Genomic DNA, 14,400 nt, shown 5'->3' with positions numbered 1-14,400 from the left:
TTCACTCAACTCAGAAATTAATACATCAAGCTTTTTTTTTTTTATAAAAAAAGCACTATCTTTGATAGAAAATTTCAATGTACTAATACAGGAAAGAACCATTATTAATTAATTAAACATCAACCTTTCTTATTCTTATATCAACTAACACAAACAAATATGAAATACCCATTCACAAGATTAATCAAATTAAAACTAATGTCTTCAATGATGGTCTCAAATGGGGACTCTTATCTATCTACTCAGAAATATATTATATCCAACATTCTATAACTGTATAACATTATCTCCACAAAAGATGAGAACTGTGGTCAATATATCAAAATGTAGGATATGAAGATAGCCAATAATATAATATCTGATTTTTTTTATTTAAATAGTGTCAAACCATGAAGAATTTTATAAGCATGGAGGTGCCTGCCCCATTACTATCTCTACCTGTCAAGCTAATAATGCTTGGACTATAAGTCTACAAAAGATATGAAAGTAAACATGACAAAATTATTAATGCATGCGAGAATGATAAACTTAGCTAAAATTCTTTGATCTTTTGACACAACTTAAAAATTTACCGAGACATTCAATAGCCAAAAAGGTTCTAGTTAGATTTGTTGTTGTTTTTTTTTTTTTTTTATCTCAAGTTTAAACACTTATTTTTTTAATTGATTTCATCTTTCTCCTTAGTCCTTCCACTACTGATTGAGGTGTCCCCACGCAAGGGAGAGGTGTTGCATGAAGTATGGAAAAAGAAAGAATATCTCCTATCAACAAATCTTAAATACAAAGAAAGTGGAGATTTTATATACACAATTACACACATACTACCTAGATAGACAGACTTATTAACTATAAAGCATCACAACACACAAACAATGATCCAATACCATTTAGCCATAATGATTGATCATGTCACCAAAACTAAATAACGAAACAAATCTCCATATACATATCCCAATCCAATTCCATGCACTTTTCAACAATGCCACTCACAAACCAACTAATAATAAGAAGGAAAAAAAATTGATATGCACTTTACTTTTATAATAAAAGTCATTCATAAACAATGAGAAAAGCTAAAAATTTATTTATTTACAGGAAAATATTCGTATACAAAAATAATAATAATTAAAATATAAATATGTATTTAAATTAGTTAAATATATCAAACGAAGTCAGAAGGCAATACCATAAAGCAAAGGAAACCCAGAATAGCAGTATATAACATTTATAACTAAATCAATGAATTGTGCATTGCATTTGTCAAAAGAAAGAAGACTAAAAGAGAGAGAGAGAGAGAGAGAGAGCAAGAAAACAATGATATATTTTCCGCTGATTTCGGCAATGTAGGACTCGTTAAAGAAGGCCGCAATTGGCGCAAACAAAAAACAAGAATGGCATATGAACTGCTGCTGCAAAGCTCTTTACTTCCAAAATGAAGCAACTTTAGCTCCTCATGGGCTGCGTGGTGGTCAAGCAAGGGGTGTCCGTGACTCCTCCAGCTTCAGGTTGGTCGGCAATTTGCAAAAGTACGTTGAAGGTGAGCAGGCGGCCGCCGGTTGGCCCGCTTGGCTTAGCTCCGTCGCCGCTGAGGCCATTCAGGGTTGGGTTCCCCTCCGTGCTGATGCATTTGAGAAGCTTGAGAAGGTTCCTTCCTACTTCTTCATCCCTCTCAGCCTATCATTCTTTTTATTTCTTTACTTGTTTAATTGGGCTGCATTGTCGAATTTATGACTTAATTGCTGGGAGCAAGTAGCATAACCATAATTCAATCTCTCATCTCATGTGTCAAATAATTTATTGTTCGAAAGAGAAAATTACTAAAGCACTTAGTATTTATATCTGATCTATGTTGCTTAAATAAAATCTTAAACATGAATTATCAATAGGATTATTTTATTAGCTAACACATAGTAATAGTTTATTACATTGGGAAAATCTTAACACTTGAACTTTGAATATCTGGGTTGTTTCGGAAAATGCTCCTTTTTCTGCCAATGCTGTAAGTATTCTGAAAATTGGCTTTCTTTTTGTAATGATAGATTGGGCAGGGTACATATAGTAGTGTTTTCAGAGCAAAGGAGCTTGAGACTGGGAAGATAGTGGCTCTGAAGAAGGTCAGGTTTGACAATTTCGAGCCAGAGAGCGTCCGGTTTATGGCGCGGGAGATAATGATTCTAAGAAGGCTTGATCATCCCAACATCATCAAATTGGAGGGCTTGATTACTTCCAGGTTGTCTTGTAGCATCTACCTTGTGTTTGAGTACATGCAACATGACATCACAGGGCTATTGTCTAGACCAGAAATCAAGTTTAATGAATCACAGGTATTTGTGTTAGTGCTAATTTCTGGAACTGAGTTCCAATTTGCTTCTTGTCTTTATTGAAAGGACACAATTTGTTGTTGTGCAGATTAAATGCTACATGAAACAGTTGTTATCTGGTCTTGAGCATTGTCACTCGAAGGGTGTGATGCACCGAGACATCAAGGGATCGAATCTTTTGGTGAATGATGAAGGCATATTGAAGGTGGCAGATTTTGGATTGGCAAACTGGTGCAATTCAGGAAACAACAAGCAGCCCCTCACAAGTCGTGTTGTCACCTTGTGGTACCGTCCGCCAGAACTCTTGCTCGGCTCGACAGATTATAGTCCATCTGTGGATCTCTGGAGTGTTGGCTGTGTATTTGCAGAGCTACTTATTGGAAAGCCTATACTTCAGGGAAGAACTGAGGTAGTAACCTTTTCAAAAAGTATGGAATTCTTTTCCTTCCTTGTTTAATATTTTGCCTGAGGATTCGCCTTTTGTGAGATGTATTAGAATTAGTCTGAAAGTTGAATGAAGGGGGAAAAACTAAACACATGTCATGAGCTCTATTCATTGTTTAGGCAAAAGGAATAAATTACTATATCCAATTTGCTTTCTAAATTTCAAAATTAATTCCATGTACTCGGTGAGTGGAATCAAATGAAATAGGTTGAGTTTTAACAAGGTTATGAATAATAAACTGAATTAACCGGGAATGGTAACTCCAAATTTTTTGCTTGACACTGCTTCTGAAACACATGTAAACTATTTCTTCTTTTTTTGTTTATGCAGGTTGAACAATTGCATAAAATCTTCAAGCTCTGCGGCTCTCCACCTGATGATTACTGGAAAAAGACCAAACTTCCTCATGCAACTTTGTTCAAGCCACAACAACCATACGATAGTAGCCTCTGGGAGACATTTAAAGATTTGCCTGCGACCAGCATAAATGTGCTACAAACGCTTCTTTCTGTCGAACCGAGCAAACGTGGGACTGCCACATCTGCTCTCTCATCAGAGGTTAATTTTCTATTGTGCCACTATGCATTGTTGAAGCATTGATTTTGGACTATGCAAGTTTTTCTGATAACAAAGTATCACTTTCAGTACTTCAAAACAAAACCATATGCATGTGATCCATCAAGCATGCCAATATACCCACCTAGCAAGGAGATTGACGCAAAGCACCAGGAGGAGTCAAAAAGGTGAAAATCATTTTAACTTTCTATTTATGCAGATTTATTGGCAAAGGCAGGCTAAAATTATCACACATCATCTGGTGTCTCTAGAAATAGGTTTGTGTGTCTTGAAATGTTGTTAAGATATGTTAATCCCTGGATTTTTCACTCCAACTTTTAACGGTACACCAAATTGACTCCGAAGGCTGTAGAAGTATAAAAAAGTATTTGGAACCTTTTTTTACAATACTGAGCATAACAAATTCATTCTTTTAAGTTTCAATTTTTCAAATATTAGTTGCAACGTTTTCATGGATTCATTTAGTGTTGAACATCCAGGAAAAAGATTAGCGGCCGAGCTTGTAGACCAGAATCACGAAAACCATCAAGAAAGCCACTAGCACTCAGTAAATTAGCCCCAGCTGAGGTCTCTCCTGCTTCCTCAACCTCTGCATCATTTTGTTCCTTATGAATATGCCAATCTTTTAATTATCATAATCAGAATCTTACTTTAGCTCTTATTCTTCTCCCATAGGATTTGACAAGTCAAATTCAAACTTCCCAAAGACAAAAAGTTGATGATAGCTCTTGCCAAGTCCTTAAAGAAGAGAACATTGACATAGATGAGGAGGCACCAAAGCTATCTAGTGATAAACCACTAGAACAAGATGGTTCCCATATGAAGGATGAAACAAAAGTAGATATTCCCTTTCCAGGACCATTGCAAGTTTCAAAATCAAGTGGCTTTGCATGGGCGAAAAGGCGTAAAGATGACACCTCAATTAGAGCACATTCTCGATCAATTTCAAGAGGGCACTTGTATAATTCCTTAGAAACTTCGACAGTAACTTCAAGGAATAATTCTGAATCCAGAAACTATGAAAACAAGGAATTCTGTGGAGGACGCTCCAACTCTAGGGGCCGTGATCTACTTGAAATTTCTAAGCTTGTAATGCAGAACCAGTGGAATAAGTTTGATCGTCCCGACTCATTTGATACTTCTGATGAGTACCATTCACAAGAACTATCTATGACACTTTATCACAGAGAAGACTCATTATCCAAGAGAAGTAACCTGGTAAGTTACTTTCAGTTTTCCAGCTTCATTGATAACATTATTCAATCTAAGGCATAGAATTATGTGACTGAGATATTACATTATCTTGTTCTGTTTTCATTGATAAGGTGATTTGTACTATCTGATCTATATGAAATTTGGAACTTGTAATGCTAGACGCTAGGAAATTATTTGACTTCAAAGAGAAATTTTGTTTTTCTCAAGAGCATAAATGGATCAAGCATTGTTTTGTTTTAGCTTTATACAATTTATGCATCCTTGCTGAGACTTTATTTTACTTCCTTCATTACAGAGTTCACAGGACCAAGGAGACACAGTTGATTTTTCAGGACCCTTAATATCTCAAATGCACACCGTCGATGAGATCTTAGAAAGACATGAGCGACACATACGGCGTACTGTCCGGCGATCGTGGTTTCAGAAAGGTATTACAGCAGTTTCAAGCTGATAGCTGATAGTTACAATACAAAACTGCAGTATGTTTTGTGTAGTTGTGCTTAGACTTGCTGAAATCATTAAATGAAGATAAAATGGTTGAGTGTGTTGCAGATAAGAAGAATGGGAAGTAAAGAAACTGCGTCGATATTCATGCATGAAGAATATAAAACCCTCGAGTGCTTCAAAAATGATAGAAGTTCTTCCAAGAGGGCCATCTCCTTTCTCTAAAGCACAATGCTGTGAGCTACAAGATTCAGCAGCATGAGTTTTTGCCTATAAACCGCGAAACTCAACAATATGAAGAATGTAGCCCTTTCAGCTTTGTATGTGCAGAAATCAGAAAGCCAGTGAAAAAAAGAATGAGAGAAGTTTTTTATCACATGAATCATCTATTTTTGGCCATAATATATTAAATTTATTTATGTATGATCTGAATTTCATCCCTTCCACTAGTTACTAATCCTTGTCTATTTGTAAGTATAGTCATTTTTTCACTGTGTTTTAGGCTTCAAAGGAATCAGATATAGTTTTTCGGAAAAGGGAAAAATGCATTCCTACTAAGCAGGTTCCAAATGCCTAATGTTTCTTTTGTTGTTCCAGAGTTCAAAGATCCAGGTAATGTCTTTTACTGAATAATCAATATATCCAATCCATGCACCCTAAGCAACCTAAAATGTTAACCAACTCAGTAGGTACTTAATAAGCCATGAGTGCTACAACTGTTGGCTTTTTAAAACTCGGTTTTCTTTTCTTAGCTTATTATGTATTGAGTTAATGTTCAAAAAACCAACATTAAATATAAGCCTAGAGATTTTTTGAATTAATACATGCAATTTTAAATTCTAAATACTACTTACTTTCTTTTTAGTTTAATATACAAGCTAAATTTATAATTATAAGTGACAAAATTGTAAACATCTCATAGGATTTATGACAGAGGCACAATTGATTTTCTCTCGCTATTTTATTTTATCAATATATTTCAAAAACAACTGGTTTTAGCGGTTTTTTTTTTGACATGGCCATGGGCCAGAGATCTGACCCGGCCGAACAACCAGAACCCGAAACACCCCCATAACCCGACCCCTTGGTGCCCGACCCTAATAGAACCTAAGTTCATCTTCTTCGATTGCACTCTGTCCGCGCTTGCCGTTGTCGCCGGAAGTTCTATCAACAGGCGAAAGACTTGATGCATGGATCTGAAGCCTGAAGCCTTCTTCCTCGATGTTGTCCTCAGTCCGAATCTGCAATATTTCCTTCTGGGTTCTTCCGTTGCCGCACTTCGCCACTAACGCCGGATGTTTGAAGCGCCTGGTGTTGGATCCGCCCTGAAGCTCCTGCAGCAGCGTTCGGATTCTCGGCCTTGTTGCTCCTTTGCCCCCAAGCCTGTCGCGAAGCATTAAGTCCCTCGGCGCCCCCACCTCGTTCCATTCTCCAATTTTCGAAAGCGTGATTGCGGGTGTCTTCGGTAGGCCGATGCAACTCTATGGGTCGTGACTGCTCTCCCCCTTCAGCTTGTTGCCTGTCACGGGTTTTCATTTCCACCCTCCCAGGTCATCTGATTGGAATCCTTACTGGTTGGTTGAAACTGAAACCTCGTTGACTTGATTTGGCGTCCATTGATCATGCTGAAGTATTGCAAAACCTGCTTCTATTCTGATTGTATTCCTGACTTGATTAGGAGGATCAAACGTCCACTGTCTCCTTAGTCCATTCACCGCTGCCATCCCTGCCAGTTGGTGAGCTAATTTGTTGCCTTCTCTTGAAGTCCAGGTAACTCCCACGTCCGGAGCCTCGTCCAGCATTTGGAGAATGTCCAGCATTTGGAGAATGTCTCTGATGATTGCATCCACTTCTGCTATTGGCATTCTAGTCTTAATAGCTTGAACCAGAGATAAGCGTCTGTTTCAATTATGCAATTCACTATTTGTAGATTTTTAATGAGAATGAGTGCCTCTATGTATACTTGAGCTTCTGCTGCTAATGCTGATGTTGTCCCAGTGATAATCTTTTCTTGACAGTTTCTAATAACGATTGCTGAAACTGCCATGCCTGTTTTTCTATGGAAAGCAGCGTCTGTATTTACCTTCAACCTGTTGTGTGACGGAGGCCTCCAGGTAATTCTCTTCCTCTCACCATTCCTGCCTTCTCTTAGTATTTTGTCTGTGCTGCATTCCGTTGTTGCATTGTGAACTGGTTTTAGCTTTGAACAATTATACACCTGAAAGTTGGACTTGGATCATCACACCCCTCTAAGCCCTCTTTATATTATGTTCGGTCCAAAACATAAGGGACATTATTTTACTTTAGGCATTATTGGCCCAACAAAAGTTTGTTGGATATTTTCTATATTATTTCAAGAAGTTTAATCTGAATCCTATCTTTTAAAATATATGTTGTAATTAACATACTACTTAAAAGTACTTGGATTTTTTTCTAAAGTAAAAATAAAAAAATAAATATAATTTAACTGTTGTCAAAAATTTGTTTTTATTTTTCCTCTCCGTACATCCTTTCATTCGCAACCAGTACCTTTCTTCCACCACCATGAGAGGTGGCTTTGTCCGTGGAGGACATTCACGGTCCCATGACCCACGAGATATGGAACCGCGAGATGCAGAGCTCCGTTAGAGATATGGAAAGAAGGTCCGCAAGATTGGAGAAAGTGAGGCTTTCTCAGGAGAGATATCCTTAGTGCCGAGAGAGGAAGATTGGATGATTGGAGAGCTAGAGAGTGGAGTGGAAGGCCGAGCAACAACAAGATCCTTCAGAGATGCAGTGAAGGGGGGAGAAGACCAGTGGGAGAGATTGAAGATGATAGCTTTTCCTCTTCAGACGAAGAACTTGGAGAGAAGACAGAAGAGATGGAAAAAGACCAAACCAACGATAGCAGCAATGGAAAGAAAAGCCATGAGCCCTCTCCTGAAATACGAGTAGAGAAGGTAAATGGTATTTATAATTTTATTATTAATGATGCTGGACTTAAATCACTGAGACATCAATGGTGGGATACATTGATTGTCAAATTGCTTGGAAGAAAAATTTCATTGCCAGTACTAAGCAGGCGATTAGAGGCTATGTGGGGAAAACAGGGCTCTATTGAGGTGATGGATCTTGGCAACGAATTTTTTATTATGAAATTCTTCTCACAAGAGGATTTAGATTTTGCCCTGACAGGTGGTCCATGGAAAATCTTTGATCATTATCTAGCCATTAGGTTTTGGAAACCAAACTTTAACCCAATGAAAGCAACCATAGATAGTATAGCTGCATGGGTTAGGCTTCCAGGTTTGGCTATTGAATATTATGAAGAGGAGATGCTGAAAAGAATTGGCAACATTCTAGGAAAAACTATGAGAGTGGACACAAATACAGCAGATAAGAGCAGAGGCAAATTTGCAAGACTTTGTGTTGAACTTCATCTGACAGAACCCCTTGTCTTACAATATTCTATTAATGGAATCAGATATTTGGTTGAATATGAAGGTCTCCACAGCATCTGTTTTCAATGTGGATTAGTAGGACATGATAGTAATAGCTGCTCCGGAAAGTTGTTGCGAACGAAGCCTCAGGGGCAGTAGCCATGGCGGAAAAGGAGTCGGATGTTGGAGAGAAGCAGGTTCCACAAAATGACAAAAATGAAGAGGGTAATAATGGAAAAAACAATAATAATAAAGGTAAAAAGGTAATGGAAGAGGAAGACAGTGCGTACGGACCATGGATGATGGTTCAGAGGACAAATCGTGGCAAAAAAGCAGGAAAAGTCCAGCCTGGAGAAGGTAGTGGAGGTGCCCAAAATGCAATTTTGAAGATTCAGAATCAAGAAAAAGGTACTAGGTTTGCTATTCTCAGTGTTGCAGAAGAAGAGAATCATATCATTGAAGAAGGTTCTATACTACATCAGCAATCTATGGAGAAGGACACTAACTTCAGTAAAGGAAAATAGCCCAACACATCAATTGATAAAAAACAAAGCAGAAAGAAAAATGCTACTAATGTGGTTAATCCAAAGAACAAAACCAGTTCTCCCCAGCCTAATAAAACCCAGCCCACTAACCCGCAACCAAAACAGGTAGAGACAAGTATTCCACAGCCCAACCCAAGTCCAATCCCTAAGATACCAAATTTGAACAAGACTGAAATCCAAATTGGGGCTAGCAAAACACAAAATGAATCCCAACAGACCAAATCCAACGAAGCACCCAGTGACCAAAACATGAACCCCACAAATAAGAATAACAGTAGCAAACCTAGAAACACCCAGCAGAGCAACAAACCCCCAACTACCATCGGAGAGAAAGGCCAAGATGGGTCATTGGTAGAAGAATTTGTCCCAGAAACTATAATGTCAGATGAGCATATGGATGACATTGAAGGGCCTGAACCAGAGTCACCGGACCTGAATCCGGTCAACACAGTGACAATGGTTGAAGTCATGGAACTATATGAGGAACAGAGACACCATCAAAACCAATCTGGAGAGAATCAGGTGCGAGAAGGGTATGGAATACCACAAAGAAATGAATCAGATACAATCATCTATGACGAAGAGGAGGCCATGAATATGGCGGAATAGTTTCTCCCTGTTTTATTTTGTCTTTATGAATATTATGGCTTGGAATTGTAGAGGGGCGGCTGGGAAGCCTTTTGGCCGTACCCTGACTGATTATTTGAAGGTGTATAGAACGGACATTGTGATTCTGCTGGAGACTAGATGCAGTGGTGATAAGGCCAGAAATGTGATTAGAAAGCTGGGTTTTAATTACTATCATATTGAGGAGGCTGTCAGCTTCAGTGGGGGGATATGGATTATGTGGAATGATGTGGACATCAATATTTTTGTGTTAGTGTCTAAAGCTCAGCATGTGCATTTGGGAATTAAAAGAGGTATACAGGAAGAGTGGCTTCTTACGGCAGTGTATGCAAGCCCACAAGAAGGTAGAAGAAGAGAGTTATGGCATGATCTAAGGAATCTTCAACAGAACATAAGGCAAGGTTGGTTAGTAATCGGAGACTTCAATGACATTGCTGACCCTTCCGAAAAGAAAGGTGGAGGAAGAGTGGATATAGGAGCTTGTCGAAGATTTAGAAAATGGATTGATGATTGCTCGCTTCTTGACCTTGGAGCTGTTGGAAACCGTTTCACGTGGAGAGGCCCAAAGTGGGAGAATTTAGATAGAATTTTCAAGCGTTTGGATAGAGCAATGCCGAATGTGACCTGGAGGACCAGGTTCCCAGAGACTCGAGTGGAAGTCTTGGCAAGGATTAATTCTGATCATCATCCCTTATATGTGACTATGCTGCCATGTACTCAGAAAATTCAAAACAAACCCTTCAGATATGAAGCAATGTGGGAATTACATCTTGAATTCAATGACTTTGTCAGAGGACACTGGAAAAATAGCATCAACCTGAATCAATCTCTGAACCAATTTAGAAAAGAGATCATCAAGTGGAATAGAGATACATTCGGCCATATTGGAAAGAAGAAGAGAATTCTAATGAGAAGGATATAAGGAATACAAAGAGCAGGTAACTATGGAAACAATCCTTTTCTGGAGGAGCTTGAAATCAATTTGAGAAAGGAGCTGGAGGATATCCTTGATAAAGAGGAGATAATGTGGATGCAAAAAGCTAGGGACCAGTGGGTGATAGAAGGTGACCGAAATACTAAGTATTATCATGCTCGAACCATCATTCGTAGAAGGAGGAACAAAATCTTAAAATTGAAGAGCTCTGAAGGGAGGTGGATTGAGGACCACGAGGAGTTGGCAAGCCATGTTATATCCTTCTTCAAAATCTTGTATGCAGATGATAACGAAGGGCCACTCTTCTTATATGATGTAAGGCCTTATCCCTCTTTAGACGAGAACATCAAGAAGAATCTGAGGAAGATGCCTACAGAAAGAGAGATCAAAGAAGCACTTTTCAAGATTGGGTCTACGAAAGCTCCAGGCCCAGACGGTTTTCCTGCTAGATTTTTCAAACAACATTGGGAGATGGTGGAAGAGAGTTTTATCAGTATGGTGAAACAAAAGTGGGCGGATCCTAGCTTGATGAATGATATCAACTCCACCCTTATCACGCTCATTCCCAAGGTGAAATTTCCAGATTCTATTACTCAGTTTAGACCTATCTCCTTATGCAACGTTAGTTATAAGTGCATCGCGAAGATCATTGTAGAAAGACTCAAGCCTGCTATGTTGAATAGAATTGCTCCATTTCAATCTAGTTTTGTTCCGGGCAGGAAAATATATGATAACATTCTTATAGCTAAAGAGTTAGCTCATTCGATGAAGAAAATAAAAGGCAGAAAGGGAGTAATGGCAATAAAGTTTGATTTTGAAAAGGCATACGATCGCCTCAGATGGGATTTCCTCAAAAATTGTCTTCTAGATTTCAACCTGGGAGAGCAATTTATTCACCTTGTCATGGCATGTGTCTCCTCTGTACAATATAATGTTCTATGGAATGGGGGAAAAACTGAGGACTTCCATCCAACCAGAGGGCTAAGATAAGGGGATCCCATCTCACCATACCTCTTCGTCATAGCAATTGATAGACTGTCACATATTATAGAGGATAGTGTGGAGGCAGGAAGATGGACCCCGATGAAAGTTGGGCGCACGGGACCATCAATCTCTCACCTTTTATTTGCCAACGACTTGCTTGTCTTTGGAGAAGCTTGTATAGGCCAAATGGAGGAAATCAAGAGATGTATGGATCGATTTTGCTTTGTCTCTGGCTTGAAAATAAGTAGTATTAAAACCATCGTTACCTTTTCTAACAATACGGGAAGGGAAGATAGAGAAGCCATCTTAAATGTTTGTCATTTTCAAGAGAAACCGGTCTTGGGGAGATACTTAGGAGCCCTCATTAGTAACCATAGAAAGGGAAAAGAAAAATTTAAAAATGTCTTCGACAGAATGGAGAGCAAATTAAAGGGATGGAAGACCCAGTGCTTGTCTCTTGCAGGGAGAATCACTCTAGCCAAGACAGTTTTGAGTCCGCTTGCAAATTTTGATATGCAACACTCGAAACTACCAAAGGGGATATGCAACCAACTAGAAAAATTCCAAAGAAAATTCATCTGGGGTGATTCTGAAGGACAGAAGAGAATCCATTACATTGGCTGGAGTACACTTTGCAAGCCGAAGATCCAGGGCGGAATAGGAATGAGGAACCTTCAGGCTGTTAATGAATCATTCCTTATGAAGATCATTTGGAGGCTTATCACAGAATCAGACTCACTATGGGCAAGAGTTTTCATTAGCAAGTATATAGAAGGAAGGGAAGGAACAGAAGGGCTGAGTAGAAGGGCAAATGATTCCACCCTCTGGAAAGAATTAGTGAGATTATGGCCACAGGTAGAAAAGTATTGTAGGTATGTGATTGGAGACGGGAGAAATGCACTTTTTTGGAAGGATAAATGGGTGCCGAATTATGATAGACTTGATAGAGCTGCCATCAATCCAATTCCCAGTTCTAGAAAAGATGATTTGGTTGTGGACTATGTGAATGACAAGGGTGAATGAAATATTGTGGATATTCAGAAGTTTCTGCCTGAGCACATCATAAACATCATTAAATCCATCCCTCCCCCAAAGAAAGATTTGCAAGATTCAATTTGTTGGGGATTAACTATTGATGGATGTTACACTGTTGCATCTGCTTATAAAGAACTTACCAAGACAACAAATATTGAGTGCACGTCCAAATGGATGTCAATTTGGAAGTGGAAGGGCCAGAGAGAATAAAAATTTTCATGTGGCAGGTTTCTCATGGAAGAATTCTGACAGCAAGTAGAAGAGCCAGAATGCTAAGGACAAATCCAAATTGCCATTGCTGTACTGGACACCCTGAAACAACACTCCATGTTTTGAGAGATTGTCCGAGAGCCTCAAGAATTTGGACTCAACTCTTAAACCCAGCTGCGGTTGCGGTCTTCTTTGGTTTAGACTTAGAAGGGTGGATCAATTTCAATCTTAAAAATGATCTTGGGAAGCACTCCCCGTTGGATTGGAAGGATGAGTTTTTTGTAGCTAACTGGTTGATTTGGAAGTGGAGAAATCAAGAGATATTCTCACCACCGTTCATAAGGCCCAAGAACACCAATGTAGTGATTAGGAACACAGTCCAAAATTTCAAGGAAGCTCATCAAAGAAAACAGCAAGGGATGAAAGGGAGAAGATCACAGTCTCAACAGTATATTCATTGGAGTATACCTCCCAAGGGATGGGTAAAGGTGAATACTGATGGAGCTGTAGGAGACAACGGGACAAAAGCAGGTGTGGAGGTCTCCTCAGAACTCATGAGGGAGAGTGGCTGGCGGGATTTCAATCTAATCTCGGATGTTGTTCGATTTTGGAAGCAGAATTGTGGGGAGCCTACCATGGGATGAGAATGGCGTGGGAATTAGGCATGAGAAGGCTTATAGTGGAAGTGGATTCAACTTAAGCCTATGACATTTTGAATCAGAAGTTTCAATCGCAAAAGACCAGTGCCCTTTTAAGAAATATACAGGACATGATAAATAGACCATGGGAGCTTGCTTTCAATCACACCCTCCGTGAAGGCAATGAATGTGCTGATTGGCTTGCCAAAAGGAGCCTAGGAAAGCAATCTGCTTTTATCTTCTTAGATTCTCCACCAAGTGATCTCGTCAGGGTCATAGATAGTGAGAAAAAAAGGGAATTAGTTTCCTATCCTTTAGAGAGTAGTTAGTGTTAGTTCTTTTGGGCCTTGGCCCCTTAATTTCACCGAAAAAAAATAAAAAAATAATTAATTCTCCAAATCTCATTTTTTTTAACTTTAATTTTTTAAATATGATCTTTTTGGGATGTAGGGCAAGTTTGCCGTACCTAACTCAAATTTTGAAACTTCACAACGGACAATAACAACTATTATCATTGTCTAAAAGTCATGTTTGTTGTTTATGTATTTTTTGTACTCCTATGTATTTTTGGAAATCATGATAATGACTTAAAAATTTGAGTTTCGTTGGTTTTGAAAAAAATTCGGGTGCAGTTCATCAAAAGTAAGCAAACTCTATAAAATTAATGGAGTTTGTCTGAGTCCGCTGAAGTACGGCGAACTTATCTTAAATCTAAAAAAAATCATATCTGATAAATTAAAATTAAAAAGTAAGGTTTTAAAAAATAATTAATTTTTTTATTTTATTTTAAAAAAAATCCTAAAGTACTTGGACCTTTGATAATGAAATTCAGTTTTTTCTATTGAGAAAAAAGTGGCGCAAAATCTGAGCAAACATTCACTCCCTGACTAGAAAGGAAAAAAAAAAAGCAACCTTTTTCTTTTCTCAAATCATCATTTTATTTTCATTGGGAATATTTTTATTTTCTCAAGCAAGTTGAATGTCTCCTATGTCCTATGATATGTGAC

At 38.5% G+C, this 14,400-nt stretch overlaps 2 protein-coding genes across 2 annotated transcripts in view; both read left to right on the top strand.

Annotated features, from left to right (window-relative positions):
* Nucleotides 1,196-5,464, top strand: LOC107633955 (probable serine/threonine-protein kinase At1g54610). Its single transcript, XM_016337546.2, has 9 exons — nt 1,196-1,644; nt 2,040-2,324; nt 2,410-2,730; nt 3,097-3,324; nt 3,412-3,509; nt 3,822-3,909; nt 4,018-4,560; nt 4,853-4,985; nt 5,110-5,464. Exons 1-9 carry the CDS (start codon nt 1,399-1,401, stop codon nt 5,127-5,129), a joined length of 1,962 nt encoding a protein of 653 aa, XP_016193032.2. The 5' UTR covers nt 1,196-1,398; the 3' UTR covers nt 5,130-5,464.
* The window catches only part of LOC107619234, a 15,630-nt gene continuing 6,962 nt past the window's right edge, over nt 5,733-14,400 (top strand). Inside the window, exon 1 of the mRNA XM_021123856.1 lies at nt 5,733-7,115. Within this exon, the coding sequence (XP_020979515.1) occupies nt 7,047-7,115 (69 nt within the window). The 5' untranslated portion in view covers nt 5,733-7,046. The remainder of the gene's footprint in view (nt 7,116-14,400) is intronic.

This window comes from Arachis ipaensis, chromosome B01 (genome assembly GCF_000816755.2).
Source record: "Arachis ipaensis cultivar K30076 chromosome B01, Araip1.1, whole genome shotgun sequence".
NCBI lineage: Eukaryota > Viridiplantae > Streptophyta > Magnoliopsida > Fabales > Fabaceae > Arachis > Arachis ipaensis.
This window is presented reverse-complemented; position numbering and strand designations above follow the sequence as displayed.